Here is a 17,164-nt window from a genome sequence, read left to right on the forward strand (position 1 = left end):
TCGATTCGTTGAATATTTGCACACCACAACAGTGTGAACCATATTCATTTTATTCTTTTTATATATAAAGAAATACACAAAATACTTACAAATTGTTTCAGGACATCTTGGAAGAGCACATGACAGAGAAAAGGTAAAACAAGAGGAAAAATACATACAGCTGATTGCCAACAATATTTTTCACTCATTCCTTCGAGACTTAGTTCACCCAAAATCATAAATTGTCAATTCGCTCATCCTCGTGTTTTTCTAAACCTGTATGACATTCCTTCTTCTGTGGAACATAAAAGACGACGAACTATCGACTATTTTTGGGTGAACTGTCCTTTTAAAACCTCTTCTTTGATGGTACAGTTCTCATACAGTACCATTAAAAGCCTCCACTCTTTCGAGCCCGCAACGGGCGGCAGCTTTTTCTGGCCGTGACCTCTGGAGCATCCCTTCGCTTAGTGTTACTCCACAAGAAGATGCCTTGAGCTACAAATAGTCTTTGAAAGTTCATGGTTGCCATGGTTACTGTAGTGACATCTAAGTGGTGAAAGTGAACTGTAACAGACCAGTGAGGCTCTGTGGAGCTGCAGTGCATTTCACACAATTCATCCAAGCTTTGACAATGAACAATTTTGCACCAATAATGTATAAAAAAGTAGACAGAATGATAAAAAAAAAGGTTTTGTGTATGTAAATTTGTTCGAAAAATCCTACTTTGTATATACCTGTAAAAAAATTACAATAACATTTCCATAACATCTGGGAAATGTCAAAAAATACAAGGTGAGCAACAGTTAGACTGTCCTCAAAGGCAGTGAATCTGTTCACGTCTTACAACACTTAAATCAACTTAAAACCACAGAGTTTAAAGGTCCGTTCAAACTAATGACGATAACTACATTAACGTCCACACCAACCAATGATAATGTTGTTTATTTGGCACTTTAAATGCTCAAACTCTTTAAAGTTGGATGGATTCTAATTGGCTGTCAATGTATTTATTGTTCATCATCTGGAAAAAAAAAAACAATTCTGAAGGTGATATTGTTAATCTGTGTCATCATCGTGTTATATAGCTGTGGTGTGGACTTCCCTCTTCTTATAGAATTAGATTAAAGCTTTATAGTTTTATTTATGGTTATAGATATCGTCCTTGGTGTGAAGAGCCCTTGCCCATTTGACAACATTTGAAATTGAGTTGTTTAGCATGCCACAAAATGGGTTTTTGCAAGTCACTAGAACTGGAATTGAACAGCTGGCATCTCGAGGTCTAAAGCCAACCCTGATTTCCCGCCAACAGATCATAACTTCTTTGCAATAACCAAAATATCTCAAATTTATGATAATCACAGTCTTTCAACAAAGCATTTCTGCTTTACATTCATCATCTGTCAGCCTTCCTGGCTAATTAGAATTTATTTGTAGAAATAAATACAATTAGATAATTTAATGTGTCCACAAACGATGTCATCAGGATCCCACTGACTCATTATGTCTTTAGTGTGTCATCTGTGTAAGTGAGGCAACCATTTCCTCCTCGATCTGTGAGGTCACTTCCTGTTCTTCTATCATCATCATTTCTTGGTCATTGTTTTGTGATGTAATAATAGTTCCATCATTCTCAACCTCCTGGTCTTTGCAGGTCTCGTCTTGTCCCTCAGTCTCACCCTTCTCCATGACCGTGTCTGCTTGGCTGTGTTTCTCAGCAGTGGCGCCCTCTTCTGTCACTTCTAAAACACTGCAGAGCTCCATCTCGTGGATCTCAACATCGAAGGGGGCCGCAGAGGGGACAGAGGGAGAGGACCTACAGCCCATACATGCCTGAGAGACACATAAACAAAACAATCAGGACTGAGTGTTTAGTGGTGTATTGTGGGAGATACTGTCTGAGAGACTTCAACTCACAGAAATGTTGATAGCACGAGGCAGGCGTCCAGTACGGATCCAGGGGTGGACCTGACTCAACTCGTTCTTCTGCTCCTCAGTGAAGCGAGGCTGCTGTTTCTGCATGGCTCTCAGAGCAGCACGGTCCTCTTTCAACACAGTATCTCTGTCTCTGTTACAAAACACATTAACTTGGTCAGTTAACCATTACAACGTTCATCAGTCTTTAACAGTAGGTTTGTAGTAATGCCTGTTTATGGGATGTTAGCATGAAATTGTTTTTTTTTTTTCTATGCAGGTGATGTGCAACATTTTGCATCATAACGTGATGTATATGTTTGAGATAAGTCAGTAATGGTGTTGTATAGGGGTGGGAATCAATTTCTTGATAGGATTTGACTTCCTAATGAATCTGTTTTTTTTTTATGATTATTTTTGTACATTATTTTATTTTGTTTTGTTTTATTGTTGATCTGACCCTTATTAAAATAAGAAAAAAAAAGTGTAATATAAAATCAAATCTATACAGTGTTGACTAACCGGATGGGCAGCTGGTAGGTCATCATAGTCTTTTCATCTGTGTTGGCCATGAGGAGCCAGATGGGGTCTTGTAGGACACATTTGATGAACTGAGCCTCTCCATCACCCCCTGCTGTCTGCTTGCGGGAGTGGCTGTTCTCTGACGAGTCCACGCTGCCGAAGTACTTGCTCGTATGGCTGCTCTGACTGCTTCCTGTTAAAGTATACAAAAAAGAAATAAATTAAGTCATTTAATTAAAGTAACCCTTCTTAATAAGTAACAATTGCTAAATTACATTTGGTTCCTCATTCCAAGTAACACTCGAATCCATACTTCCAAAAATGAATCCATTTATAACTTTGATACATTTCTCAAATAAATGTATTGCCATTATTAAGCACTTACTAGTTGCACTTCCTGAAGAGCTGCAGCCATTGGACCCTGATCCAGAAGACCCTGTGCCTGATAACCCAGAGCCTGAGGCGGCTGAGCCAGTGCCCGAGCGAGAGTCCTCTTGTAACAGCAGGTCTAGCAGATCACTGGAGGTGGACATGGCGTCTTGATTGGACTCATTTGTTTCACCCTGCAAAGGACATTAAAACCACATAATTAGTTGCTACTAAATAGTGTGGTATCAAAATCAAAATATCGACTGTTGTGAAATTTTGATATCGAATACTGAAACATAAAATCTCTAACATCCTTTTAAATAATCAGCAGGCAAATTAATACTACAGTCGGTTTCTTACATTTTCATTCTCTTTTGAATCCACCGCTGAACCTCTCTGATTGGAGGAGGCCTGTCCTACTGCTCCACCCCCTTGTCCCACCATAGGAGATGTGGTCTGTTGCCCTGATGCCACCTCAAAGCGGTTGCTTGGCGACTCCTCCAGCTGCAGCAGATTTAACGGTGAGGAGCATCTAGACTGAAACAGTGGAGACTCTGCTCCTTCTCTCTCAGCCACTGCCTCTCTTTGGCTGTAGGATTGAGGGGTGCTGGAGCGAGAGAGGGCGCGTGGGACTGGGGTCGAGACCTGACAGGGAGCAGGGGAGACTGTGTTGACAGCGGGAAAAGGGAAAGCTGAGTTTGGGCTGTAGAAGGGCTGAGGCATGCCCATGTTGGGCTGTGGGAACATGTAGTTGGGTAATACCAACGCCATCATTGGGTGGACCATGGGAGGTACCATCTGCGAGTTCTGAAGGGGGAAGCGTAGTCCTGTTTGTATGTTGGGGTCTGAGATGGGATGGGCGAGAGAGGGATAGACAGGATATAAAGGAAGGACGCCGGGTGGGTACGGGACAGAGGGAATGCTAGCTTGTGACCCTGAGGTGGGCCAGGAGGAGGAGCTGGCTGCAGGACCCATGGGTATGGAGGAATTAGAGGGCCTGTCCAGAGTGGGAACCCCAGAGTGGAGGCTTCGTTGTGGGCCAGCTGGGCTACGAGACCCCACTTGCTCTGCAGCTTCCTGGTGCTTCAGTCTTTTGCCTCCTCGACCACGTCTACGCCCGCTGCTACCAGCTGCTGGGTAATCACGAGAGCAGCGCACACCTAAAATCAACAGAGATACAGAACCGGTCAAAAGTTTGGAATAATCACAAATTTGTATCTTTTTGAAATAAGACTCTTACGCTCACCAGGACTGCATTTATGTGACCAAAAATACATTGTAAAATGGTAATACTGAAACATCATTGCAATTTAAAATAATTGTTTTCCAAATTAATGTTTTAAAATGTATTTTTTTTTTAATTTGATTGATTTAAAGCATCCTTGCTGAATATATATATATCAAATAAATTCAGACTTGTTGAGAATAAAAGACTTCTTTCAAAAAATATATATATATAAAAAAAACTGAATTATTGCAAACTTTTAACCAGTACTGCACATGAATAATTTTGTGCAATGCTGCCTGTGCTGTGTCTCCTTTTTCTTTTATGCACATCCTCACCTCTTGCTAAGGGTGCAGTTGATCGTTGGCGCACAGCTGAGGTTGGGTCAAACACTCTGAGTTTGCTCAAGTCTCTGAAGTGGCACATGAAGTTCTGCTCCTCTTGCTGTGTGTGAGCCGACAGGACCTCTTTTGTGAGACCCAACCTTTCTCCTCCTCCGGATCCTCCAGCTGCCCCTGCTCCTCCCAGACCTCCTCTTCTCCCTGCATCCCTATCAGGAGCAGGGCTAGGTGGCAGAAAGGGCATGGTTGTGGGAGGAGCTTGGAACTGTATGGCAGGAGGAGCAGCATTTGGAGTGGGCGGGGCTTCTTCCATTACGATATCTGTGGGAGCGAGGTAAAAGAAGAAAAGGGGATGAGATAAAGAAACTAGGGTCCCAAAAACTAGACACAACAACAAAAAAAAGACACTTGATTGCTATGATTGCTTTGATGTATAATGGGTCTTTGGTGTCCTCTCTTATTGCTCATACACAAACACTTGCCCACCTGACTCAGGAGGTTTCTTGTCCCCCACATGGACGATGGTGCTGCTGAAACTGCATTGAGAGGTGACCGAGGCTACACTTTCAGCTTTACTGTGCATGGCCAGTGGGGGTAACAATGTACTCTCCTCTACCAGAGACACAGATGGACCTGCAGGTTAGAGTATCTGTTAATACTAGGGTTGTAGTCAAGACCACCTAAAAAGAGATCAAATCGAGACCAAGACCAGAGTGTGATGAGACCAAGACAAGACCAAGACTTTGAGGGGTTGAGACCAAGACAAGACCAAGGCAGGGTGAGACCGAGTCAAGAAGCAAAATAACCCAGGATTCCATTTACCCAGGATTTAGAATGACCCAGGGTTAACCATTACAAGTGTGAAAAGCCCTTATAGAGCTGTTATCAATTAAATAAAATCACTAACAACAGAATTCATCTTTGCACAGCAGAGGTAGCACAGAAGCTCCATCTGAATTGGTACAATGACAACTGCATGAATATTGTCAAATATTGACAGTATCAAAATAAATCAAATTAGAAAGAAATTATTGATTGCATCTGAAGCACATTAAGGATGTTAACAAATAAATTAGACAATGCACCAGCAATTTAGTGATATCTCTGCAGCTGTGGTCTTGACCGGTCTTGAAATAAAATCCAGAGAGTCCTTTTAGTCTGAGACCAAGACAAGACCGGAGTACAAATGCAGTCAAGACCATGACAAGATCAAGACCTTCAAAAAATGGTCTTAAGACCGTTCTCGAATACTACAACTCTTGTTATATATATATATATAGAATTTGTTTGGCTTATGGTAGTATTATGAATCATGTCAAGCTATTCAAAAAGTCTGACTCACAAATATTATTTTGCAATACTTTCTCTTCAGTAAAATATTTTGCAATGCTTTCGTTTCAGTAAAATCGGTCAGGCCTACTGGCCAAATGTCACATTACATAACCAATATTCATGAGTCAAAACTTCAACCTTGGTAGTATTACTTAATTTATGATGTGCTGATGCTTTTTTTGGTGCAATGAGTCGAATTCAGCAAAAAACATGGCATGCACTAATGCTATTATTAGTGTGTATATACATGCCACTGTAATCTAATATTTATGTAAACCTTTAAATAAATAGAGTGTCCTCAAAACTGGCACTTCAGTTTTACTGTTGTATCAATAAGTAACATTTTAATGGTAGTTGTATTGTAATAGACTGTAGACATGTTAATACATTGCATTAGTACTATACTGCATTAGATTATCATTGCAGTGTTACCTTTTGCATTGCTTGGAGCGTCCTGCTGTTTGTCATCATCAGAGGTGGAGGAGGCAGTGCAAGAGGAAGAGCCACACTTCCTCTTCATCGTATTTGGGATGTTACAGCTCTCCAGATACCTGATGAACCAAATAAAACCACGAGTTCATGGCCTGCTATTGGATTGCGATCACAAGGACTAGAGATGCTAACTTTACAATAAAACGATTAATCTGAAATTCACAACACATAATCAGTGACAGAAGTGGTATCTTCAGGATTCAGTGCATTAATGATCTGAAACACGCACCTTACAATACTATCCAAGCAGTTGATTTGCTGATAAGAGTAGGTGGTGGGCGGCTCCTTACGGACGATCAGGGAGGGTGCGGAGCTCTTTGAGGGTGGTGCAACACTAGGACCGAAACTGTGGCCCAGCACTGCTACTTCACCCGCTTGCAAAGCACCTGTTTACCAGACAGAGAACATCTTGAAACTAACAACTTAAAAAAAAAAAAAAACAAGCAACTAATGGCTGTGTCCTTACATTAACTATGAATATACTGTGAGTGATTTTGTACCTGCAGTGCAATGTTTTTTAGGTGGAGGTCGGTTGCGGGATTCAATGAAGACTTGTTGTCCGCTGGTCTTCACCTTGTGAACGTCTTTGCAGATTTGCTGGAAGGTCATCTGTTTGAAATGCAGTTCATTTAATTTAAATGTTTACTATCCATCTCTGGCCTGCCTTTTATTTACATGAATAGTCCTAACAAGCACCTCAATGCTGCATAACATTTAAGGCCAAGAGAAATTGACAGTTTTTGAACAAACACGGACTGACCCATGTTGAAATGAGGGGCTTTAATACAGTTTCATGTACAATATTAACAGAGCGGGGTTTAAGGACTGTGTCTTTAAACACTCACAGGTTTGTGGAGCTGTGAGGGGTCCTCTAGACCCGGTCCACTGCTGTCTGATGAGGAGGCGGCACTGGGCTGGTGCTCGTGGGATCCATTGCTGGCCAGGCTGCTATAGCCCTGAGAGCTGCCGCTGTGGACAGGCTGCACCAGGAGCCTGTGGATTTGCTCACTGAGCTGAGCGATGTCTGGTGACAGGGTCCGCTCCTCCAGACCCCTCGGCAAGGTAAAGACGTCCTCATTCAGTGGAGACCTGGAAGGAAAGAATCAAGAGGTAATTGTGTGTATGTACAGAGTACAATAAGTAGAATATGTGTTTGTTAGTGGTGGTGGGCATTTTGAATTTCTTAAGGAAATCATTCACTCATTCTGATTCACTGATTCAGTGACTTTTCCTGTATGTTACATCAATACACATTAAGTGGCGAACAGTGAGTGTCTTTTTGAGTGCTATGAGAACGTCATTAAATCATTCACTCAAAAGATTTGCTCAAAAACCCTTCACTCAAATGGATTCAGAATTTGTTGGGAAAAATTATTGTGAGTTAGGCTATAATACTGACCATAACAAAACCAAACCAATTTATTTTCAACAAGGTACTCATAATTACAGTTATTTTACTTGTACACAGTCATTAGCCTCTGCTTCTGCTCTGCTTTCCCTTTTGATGAACTGAATAACTGTACGAAGCAGTGATAATGTGTGTGCATATACAATATGTGTAGAAGCACTATGGGTTACCACATGTTGGGAGAAAGAAAGGTCTTTGGGAAAAGTATTGAGCTCATGAAAAATCTGTCTGTGTTCACATGACAAAGCATGTGCTTGGAGAGTGTGATGGAGTGTCTGTTGTGTGGGTGGTATGTGATTGAAGAATTACGTGTGTATGCCTGTGTATTTGTGCGGTGCACATGCCTAGAAGTGTGATGAGGTAGAAAATTGAGGTTTTCTTTTAGCTATTCAAATCAGACTCTTTGCTTTTGAAGTTTAAATGTTAAGTGACTTATGCTCACCAAGACTGTAAAAACTAATGCAGTGAAACATTACATAATTTTAAATAACTGTTTTCTATTTTAATATGTAGGGTGTCTAAGAGTTAATTTTGGACTTCGTGTGTACTCAGGTTCTTACGTTCTGACTTTGTGGCGGCCAACAATGAAGGCCACTTTCCTGCTCCAGGGGTTGATGAAGGAGGACCAAGAGGTGTCTATGGTCAGATACTCTCCATTATTTGTGCACATCCGCAAGGGAGCATGATCAAACGGCTGCCCTGCAAACTGAAGAACTGAAAGGGAAAGAAAAAAATGAAAATGTAAATATTGTACAGTACTGCTCTCATCAAAGAAAGGACATCAACAGAGGTTAGAGAGAGGAAGGGAGAGTGACTCACTCTTCTTATGGATGGCCAACATAATGGGTCTGTCATCTGGATGGATGCACAGCAGGACTGGGGTTCCCACCAGGTCCTGAGGCAGGTACCCTAACAGAGGAACTGCCCGCTCATCCACGTCCTGAAAGAGACAGCTGGGGGTGTGACTGGTGGTGAATATCCTCTTATCTGGAGGAATGCGAGGGGCTGAATGAGGGATGGAGAGAAAGAGAGAATGAAACACAAACTAAGTTTAAAAAGGCGTTTGTACGTTTTCCATTTGGTTCAAAACATTGTGAAAAAACAATATACTTGTTAAACAAGAAATGTACCTTCATATCCCGAGTGCACTCTCTCTGCGATGAGCAAACAGCAGGGTTGAGGGTAAGCGGCGTCAGAGTCTTGGAGCGTGAGCAGGTAGGGGGTCAGTCTGAACGGGTAGTACCTCACATCACCACTGGTTGAGGTGTCTCCACTGATGCGACAAAACATGGACTTCTCTTGGGTGCAGTCACCCGGTGTAGAAACTAGTGAAAAGAGAGATCCAAGTTGTTTAAGACTTTAATTGTATTGTGTGGCCATAACTGGTCAATGTGGTCCTGGTTCAACAGAGGACCTGTGATAGCATCAAAAAGTAGGGTGAATCCAGGTAAACTGGGACACTTCTTGCAATTGAGATGACTGAAAAAATGTCCCAATTAACCTGAATTCATCTATATCGGCATTTTAGCCACACATAAATGATTTGTTGTATGAAACAAACATACCAGAGCCGATGCAAGAGGCCCAAGGAGGAAGTCTGCAGGGGGCAGTGTTGCTGTAGAAGGTGCTCACATCCTGGGGGGCCAAAAGCTCAGAAAACAAAACCCCATGCAGCTTCTCTGGCTTACTGCGCAGAAGAGATGAACCCTGTGGAGAGATGTACACAACCTTCCCAGACAGGAACGAAACCGCCATGGAGAATGTGTCCTGCACAAGAGAAAAAGAGGCTCTTTTGTAACTTCTAACAAATACTCAACACAGTGTCTCTTCCTAAAAAAATACAATCTCTCATGGCATTTTACAAAACAGTATGGTTTATTCTGTTTATTTATTTCAAAAGTATTTTAGTTAATAAAGGTATTTTAGGAAAAACTAATCAAAACCATCAATCCAGCTAAACATGGCGACAGATTCACTGACTCCTGACAGTTTCAGTCAAAATGATTTTGCCATCTAGATCGTGTCTGTAACTCACGTCTTGTCTTTGTTATTGCTGACAGAATTATAAAACCACTAAGCCAGTAACTGCATTGATGAGACCAAAACTACCTTTCATACAATAATATTTAAATACTGTGTTACTACAAGAGAGAGAGGAATGGGTTTGTGTGCAAGTCAACGTACTGTATTTTTGAGCGTGTATTCGGAGGTGATATTGTCCAGTTCTTCAACAGTGAAGGTGGAGAGATCCAGACTACAGCCATGACACTCCTCAACATTCCACTGGTGATAATACTCCTGATTGGCTGCAAGATTCAAAGCAAAAAAAGAAAAGCATTGACATTAACATTACTGGACTCACAAACTCCATTCATATTATAGGTGAAAGGTATAAATCCTTAAATAAACAAAATTCCAAAAACAGTGATTATTTTCAAATGCAAATTCAAATCACAGCGTACAAATGTCTAATTTATACTTGAACTGGAGAAATAATTTTCACACTGAAAAAAGTTGATACATCCCACCATTAACTCAATTCAAGCTGTTGCGTTTCCTGTCAAACATAGCACACAAAACCAACATATGAGACTCCCACTCACCTCGGACTTGTCGGACACAGCTGAGGGCATATTTGAGTGCGTTAAGAGTGCTGGAGCGTCCCTTCATCTTTCTCTCCGGTGGCAGGCGGATCTTCAGCTCATTTAGGGCTCTCATCAGCTCTTTCTGGGTCTGGATGCGTGCAGACTGATTACTGCTGCAGCCGCTGGTGGATGGCGGGTCTTGTTCAGAGCTGGCGCTCAACAGGCTGTAAGCCAGAGAGCTGCTGGGTGGAGACGGGCTGTGAGAGTTTGAGCTGAGGGAGAAGAGATCAAAAACAAGAGAGTCACAATTTAGACATTGATTAGGAATCACTGAACAGATTTTTGAATCTATTATTATTACAATGTTAAGTTTTTAGGGTGTCCCTTCTCTATCTCTCACCTCTTGTTGCTCTCCGTAGTCTCCAGACACATGCCTGAGTCTTTTCCATTCTGACTGGAGGAACTCTGATAACTTCGGTTTGACTGTCTCCCTCTGGATCCATTCCCTCCTTCACTTTCCCTCTCCCCAGAGTCATTTCCACTTGATAGTCCATCCGTATCATCGGAATTTATCCCTCGGGTGTCACCTGCAGATCCTTTGGGATCAGATACCCCTCCTGGAGATGATCCTGTCCTGCTATTTACCGGATTCGATGAAAGAGAACTCTCCCTCATGCCGCAGGATCTGTTTACAAGCCCTGCTTTTTTCTCGACCCCTCCTGCTCCTCTATCTGTATCATTGCTGGGGGCGGAGTCTGAGTTGTCATCACTCATTATAATACTGTAAAAATAAGCGGTTGCTAAGGTGATAAGATTCACCTGACAATAGATTACACAGAGTTGAATAAGTTCACTAGGTTGGACTGCTTGAACAACAGTGGGAAATCATTTTGGTGGAAATATTCTTCACAGATTTGTTTTGTAAAATAAGAATCATGGCGTATCCGGGTGTATCAACACCCTGTCCTTTGTCTCAGCTCCTCTGGAACCGCAAATCAAGTAGTGCAAGTGCAAAATATTTTGTTAACTGCAGAATGTGTTGTTCGGCTCAGAAAAACAGACACGACTGGTTGTTATATAACAGACTTGGCTGCTGCCACACAGGCAGATGGAGTGTGACAATGTAAAAAAAACAGCCACTGGGAAATTAGGCTTCTTTTCAGGGTCTGTCCATTCAATTAGCTTCTCTTTGCCCTCTGTGACACTCTCTCTCTTCTCAGAGGACAGCTGCAACGAAAAAAAGCAAAAGACAAGGTAAGCATCAGTCTGAAACACACATGTACAACAAGAAATACTGAGCTGGTTAGTCATCTTGTATTAGGTAGCCCCATAAAAAACTAATGGATAACATTATTTGAGAACAGCTTGCTCTTTAACAGGAAGTGCTACTCAAGGATCCAGACACAGGATGCTTTTGTTTTTCAACAAGGTAAATTATAAGTTATCAGCAATTTTGCACAGATGGATGCTGCATGTGAGAGCTCAGCTATTTCACATTCACAGTTGGCCACTACAGAGGCTTTTTCTAGTCTCCTTGGTAACCAAGAATACTATGTAGAACCACACATCCACTCTCTAGCTTCTCCACCTTCAACCACGCAAGCTTGTTTTTGTCTTTTGAATTTACCTGCTACAGGGAGCAATACAAGGATCTATGAGACACACAAACGACATCAGTGTTGACCTCAAGCTTCTGACAGTGATTTCAATGTGTTCCAACTCGGGTATTTAATGGTTTCCCAGAGCAGATCACTGTCTGCAATCTCATTGGTAGATGCTGCATTGTGTTGCTGCTCATTTGCATAAAGCTCTGGGTCTCTTGTCACCAGAAATGAGCAACTTTCATCGAAAAAAGGATGAACCTCTTAAAGCTACAGTACCTTTCAAAAGTTTAGGGTCAGTAAGATTCTTTAATAAATGCTATTTATAAAAAAAAAAAAAAATATATATATATATATATATATATATATATATATATATATATATATATATATATATATGTTTATATATATATATATATATATATATATATATATACACACAGATCAGGCATAACATTATGACCACCTTCCTAATATTGTCCTTTTGCTGCCAACATGTTTCCCCAACATAGTAAACTCCACTGACCCGTTTGTTTTGACCTCAACCAAACCAAATACCTGTTTATTAATACTTTTCATATTTTTAGATGTGAAAATTTCTAATCAGATGCTTCCAGAGAGGAACCATATACCAGAACACCTTGTTAGACTTTGTAGACATACTGTTTGTTAAGAGGCTCCTTTGATGCACTATTACTGAACTATTTATAATTCACTTAAATAGCGTTTGCCAGAAACAGATCACGATTATTCTAAGTACATACAGCTTTGATCAGCATGAACCTTTTAGCTCACAACAAGCTTAAATGCTCAACAAGCCATTAAAATGAGCACAAGGTTAAAGGTGTTTAACAATTTAAGTTGTTAACAAAAGGTCAAAGTTAAAAAAATCAAGCAGTCCATGGAAGAAGGTGAAACGCCATTTCTGAAATAACTGAGCACACGATCTGTTTTGGTAACTGACCTACATTAGGCAATCGAATCAAGTGTGAAAGCACCCTTACATTCCCGCTGGGGTTAGTGCCGCTAATGCGGACGTGCACAGATGAAGGTGTGGACTTACAGACTGGTCACACTTTCATCTAAATCCACCTGATATGCAAACAGTTTACCCTCTATTCCTTCAGTAATTTCTACTGAGCAATTTCCAAAGCATCTCGCCCCCATTCTAGTCGTGATACGCTGGCTGGCTGCGTGCACAGCTTTTCAGACTCCCCTCCACCGTGTGCGTGGTAAATATAAAGCACACATGTCTGCTGACTCCAAGTTGAGCGCTCCACTCATTGGACACTGCTTTTGGGAAGAACTGCCTTCCCCACAGCTTTCACTGATATGTTATAAATAAGTTCTTTGTAATCAGTAAAATCAAGTTATGTTTTAATTGACCAATTCCACATGAGCAAAATTGCTGTTGTGATGATACCCAAAACATTTAATGTTAAGAGTTCAATTAAATAGGTTAAAAGAAGACTGCAGGGAATTCAGCATCTGAACATGTATGTATCCGACTGTCCGCAGCACTGTATTTTGCATTGCAACTACATTAGCCCCATCAGACTAAATATACTGACTTGTTTTTACATGTCATTTAGGGACAGGTTTATCTGAAATTGTTCTAGATGTCTGGGGGAAAAAATGATTCAATGGCACAGAAGTCTTGGTCCATGAACAGTTGCACAGAAAATACCGAAATTAAAATATACCAAAGTTAAAATTTGGTGAACTCTGCTAATAATAATAATAATAATAATAATAATAATAATAATAATAATAATAATAAAAATACAGTGACCAATACAGGAACTAAATGTCACAGATTGACTTCCTGGTCCAATTCAAAGAATACAAATTGGGAAAGTGGAGTAAATTTTAAATCTAATATTAGTTTTTAATAGCCATTTATTATTTATTCAAGAATATATATATATATATATATAACATTTTTCTATTTTAGCACTGACACTGACATTCCTACCACAATTGTACAGGTCCCTGCAGTTCCTTCATAATCCCCTATGAGTTTGCAAACTCCTTACTGAGAAACACTAATGCAGGCACTAAGCCTTTTTAAATGTGTTTTAATGCAAACATTTTCTCTATCTATGTGTGGTCCTAAATGGGAAGCTAAGAAGCAAGAAGGATGACTTTCAATAGCCAGTAAAATGATGATCTAATTGCCATAAAGTGATTTGCAAAATTAGAGCACTCAGAGCAGTATTTATTTGACTATATTTGTTGCTTCACAGTGACAGTGCTCAAATAACCTAATTTGGAAAATGGCCAAATCTGTATTACAGTGATAAGTTATACAGTAAGTTACAGATAACTGAAGCAGCTGCTATACTGGTTGACCAGAGATCAGAAGCTATAGCGGCTACAATTTCTGATCGTTGATTGGCCAGTTTGCATGTCGGTCAGTAGACACTGTTGGATGTGCAGAAAGCAAAACTTCGGTTCTAATAGAAATGACTGTAATACGCATTAAATCCAGTGATGATTCATACAGGGCATAGTAATAAAAACATTCAGGAGTTCAGACCCCTTAGCCCAGCCCTGGTTGTGCTCTACAGCCGATTATTCATATTTCGATAATATTAACAATCTTTAATTTTCAGTTTTTCTTGTATTAGTGTTAAATTTCATCTGTGTAATTCCTATGTATGTCTGCACCATGTTTGTACTTCCTTCTGCACTGGAAGCTCCTGTCGCCAAGACAAATTCCGTGTATAAACATAATTGGCAAAAAAGCTCTTTCTGACTTCTCTGCTTTGCAAGTTTTAGGAGGTCAACCACCTGCTTAACCACCTCTTACTTTTTTATCCACAACAATATTCTTTGTATATGATAGGTGAGTGGGGCTAGTTGTCACACATTTAACTCCAGTATTTCTCTAAGTTAATCTTTGGAAGTTTCTGTATAGGCAAAGTCTGTTCTTGCTCAGGAAAAAATAAATAAAAATAAAATAATAATAATAAATAAACAAACAAATAAATAAATAAAATAAAAGTTTATTGACCACAAGCTGACCTTTTGTGAAAACCTGTCCCAGCAGCAATATTAGTACTCACAAGCCAAAGACCATGGTATTTATTATATTAGCCGATCACAGTTTTAGGACATTAGTATGATGCGACATACTGTAAGGTGTGATGCATGTTTGCATTCCAACCCGCCTCGTCATGGCTGTTCTATTAGCGCTTATAAACCACATTTCATCCAAAATCAGCACCTTCTGTTGGACAAATCTAATGTTGTAAACAAACAGAATTGTAACTTAACGGGCCATCAGTAGAAGAAAAGGTTCAATCTAGACAGAAGAAACATGCTGGCCTTACCTTCTGGATCTTACTGTTCCGTTTTCTCGAAAAGGAACGAAAGGAAGAATTTCTCTAACGATAACTTTCATATGTCGGAAGAGTATTAGAATTCCTGATGTTATGAAGTCGGCGGGATATGACAACGACGGTCTTTCGTATGCAGTCCACTGACGGTGCACTGGTATTGTGTGCTAGAGATTTGTTTCCCCCTGACTCCAGACACACACGAATACACGTGCTTTCCAATCTTTCTGCAAATCTCTGGCATCGGGGAATTCTATTGGCTGTGCCATCACCAAAACAGGAATTCTATTGGTTGACCCTACCCATTCACGGCGAAGTGTTCGCTGATTGGCTAATGCCAAGAGCGCTCGCTGCACGTTCATCAGTTGTCACGTTGCAGAGCGCCTGTTGTTGTAATACATAAGAGCTCAAGCGTGTTAGTGGGCAGTACGAAATTTCATTACACTTTCACATCTGATGATGTTTCAATAGGTTTTCTTGCGTATTTTTTTTTCTTTCTTTTTTTTCAGAAATGTTGCTCTAGATATCTGTACAATAATAGTTCTGATGACGTTATTTTTAGTCAGTCCGAGCAGTTCTCGCGTTATTTATAAAAAACAGTTTAATAAAAATTGGAGAAAATTATTCCAGATACATACAATGAGTTTATAGTACTGTTCAATGTAAATGCAAATTATATGCAGGTCCTTTTTATGATCCCTTTTCACCGAATCATTGATACAGCTGACTGAATCACAGCCAGTTACATGCATGCTGTTATTAACACCCTTAAAAATAATAAAGCTTTACAAAATAAAGCGTACAAAAATATGTGACTGCACATAGCTTTAATGAACCGTTTTAGAGCACGTGCACGGGAAGAAAACATTACAGAATGTTTTTTTTTTTTTTTTTTTTTTTTTTGAACGAACTGTTAAATCAGTGGGACTTCCCAGCTTCACTGTTTTAAATGTATTGCACAACTCGACTGAAAAACCTGGGGGTGAATGAGCCATGCACAGTTCCACGTGCCTCAGAGGCAGGCTGCTGGTGACGTCAAGCGGCTTCAGCAACAACACCCTCAGATTCACGTGTCTGGCGGCGTGGATCGCTGCTGCTGCTGCATGGATGAATTCATCAGCGTCAGAGAAGCGTCAAACTTACCCTGACCTCATTCACCTGATTGGTAAAACCGGGCCGAATGCTTTCCAATATCGGGCGAGTTTAGTTTGGATGCAGGCTGCATTAATGCTGTGTTCCAGACAAGTCGAAATTTGGATCTCTCATACCGCCTACTTGGAAATAACACAGGCTCGTTTGAGATGAGGCTAGCCTCGCCCGAAATTTAGGCGAGAGCGGGCGGCTGCAGTGAGGGGAGGAGTGAAATAAAAGTGCAGTCTTCTGAGCTCTCGAAGTGGAACAGAAACCCACGAGATCAAAGTCGGATATCGCGTTATTCACACGCACGTGCTGTGTTTCTAGTAAACATGCTGTAAATAAATATGATGAACACGACACTCAAAGTGCTTGCTATTTCATTCCATACGAAAGGTGTATTTATCATTCATTTTTATTTGAATACAAACATCTATTTTAGATTTTTACAGAAATATGACAACAAACACATATCTCACACAGAGATCGCACTGTCATAGTGTTTGGGAAGATTCATGCATAATTTAACTACATAATCACATGAAATCAGGTAAGAAAAAAAAAATTAGAAGAGAATGCAGCATCACAGTTGTCTGAACCAATAAGCATTAGGCTGTGTCGTCAGTCAGGCGTTTCCCATCATGCTTTTAGTCAGCGCAGTCTGGAGAGCAGTCGGCTGCACAAATAGCCGCCTCGCTGTCGCGATAGGTTTTTTTGGCACTCGTCAGCATGACATCAGAGCAAGTAGGACGTAACTCGAGGCTTGTTTGAGATGAGCAAAATCTGCGCAGAACCGATCACCGCGAGATGCATGCCGCTTAGAAAAGTGTCCGAGTTACGTCCGACTCGCTCTAATGCAGGGGCGTAGCCATCATTTCAGAAGAGACGGGGACAGAAATGTTTCACACACACACACACACA

The 17,164-nt window shown here is 40.6% G+C and overlaps 1 protein-coding gene across 3 annotated transcripts; it reads right to left on the reverse strand.

Annotated features, from left to right (window-relative positions):
- Positions 1 to 34: 34 nt before the first annotated feature.
- LOC109053671 (period circadian protein homolog 1-like) lies at positions 35 to 16,426 on the reverse strand. 3 transcript variants are annotated; one of them, XM_042760790.1, is made up of 19 exons: positions 16,253 to 16,426; positions 10,568 to 11,394; positions 10,186 to 10,439; positions 9,767 to 9,888; positions 9,148 to 9,349; positions 8,713 to 8,907; positions 8,402 to 8,587; positions 8,143 to 8,296; positions 7,020 to 7,263; positions 6,675 to 6,783; positions 6,404 to 6,560; positions 6,115 to 6,233; positions 4,837 to 4,983; positions 4,348 to 4,671; positions 3,145 to 3,944; positions 2,801 to 2,978; positions 2,416 to 2,608; positions 1,897 to 2,047; positions 35 to 1,812 (listed from the first exon to the last, which is right to left on the reverse strand). In XM_042760790.1, exons 2-19 carry the CDS (start codon positions 10,939 to 10,941, stop codon positions 1,489 to 1,491), a joined length of 4,233 nt encoding a protein of 1,410 aa, XP_042616724.1. In that variant the 5' UTR covers positions 10,942 to 11,394; positions 16,253 to 16,426; the 3' UTR covers positions 35 to 1,488. The 3 variants fall into 3 exon arrangements, with proteins under 3 accessions (XP_042616724.1, XP_042616723.1, XP_042616725.1); XM_042760789.1 differs by lacking the exon at positions 16,253 to 16,426 and adding an exon at positions 15,104 to 15,335; XM_042760791.1 differs by lacking the exons at positions 4,837 to 4,983; positions 16,253 to 16,426 and adding an exon at positions 15,104 to 15,335.
- Positions 16,427 to 17,164: the final 738 nt, after the last annotated feature.

The sequence above is a fragment of the Cyprinus carpio genome, chromosome A7 (assembly GCF_018340385.1).
Source record: "Cyprinus carpio isolate SPL01 chromosome A7, ASM1834038v1, whole genome shotgun sequence".
Lineage (NCBI taxonomy): Eukaryota > Metazoa > Chordata > Actinopteri > Cypriniformes > Cyprinidae > Cyprinus > Cyprinus carpio.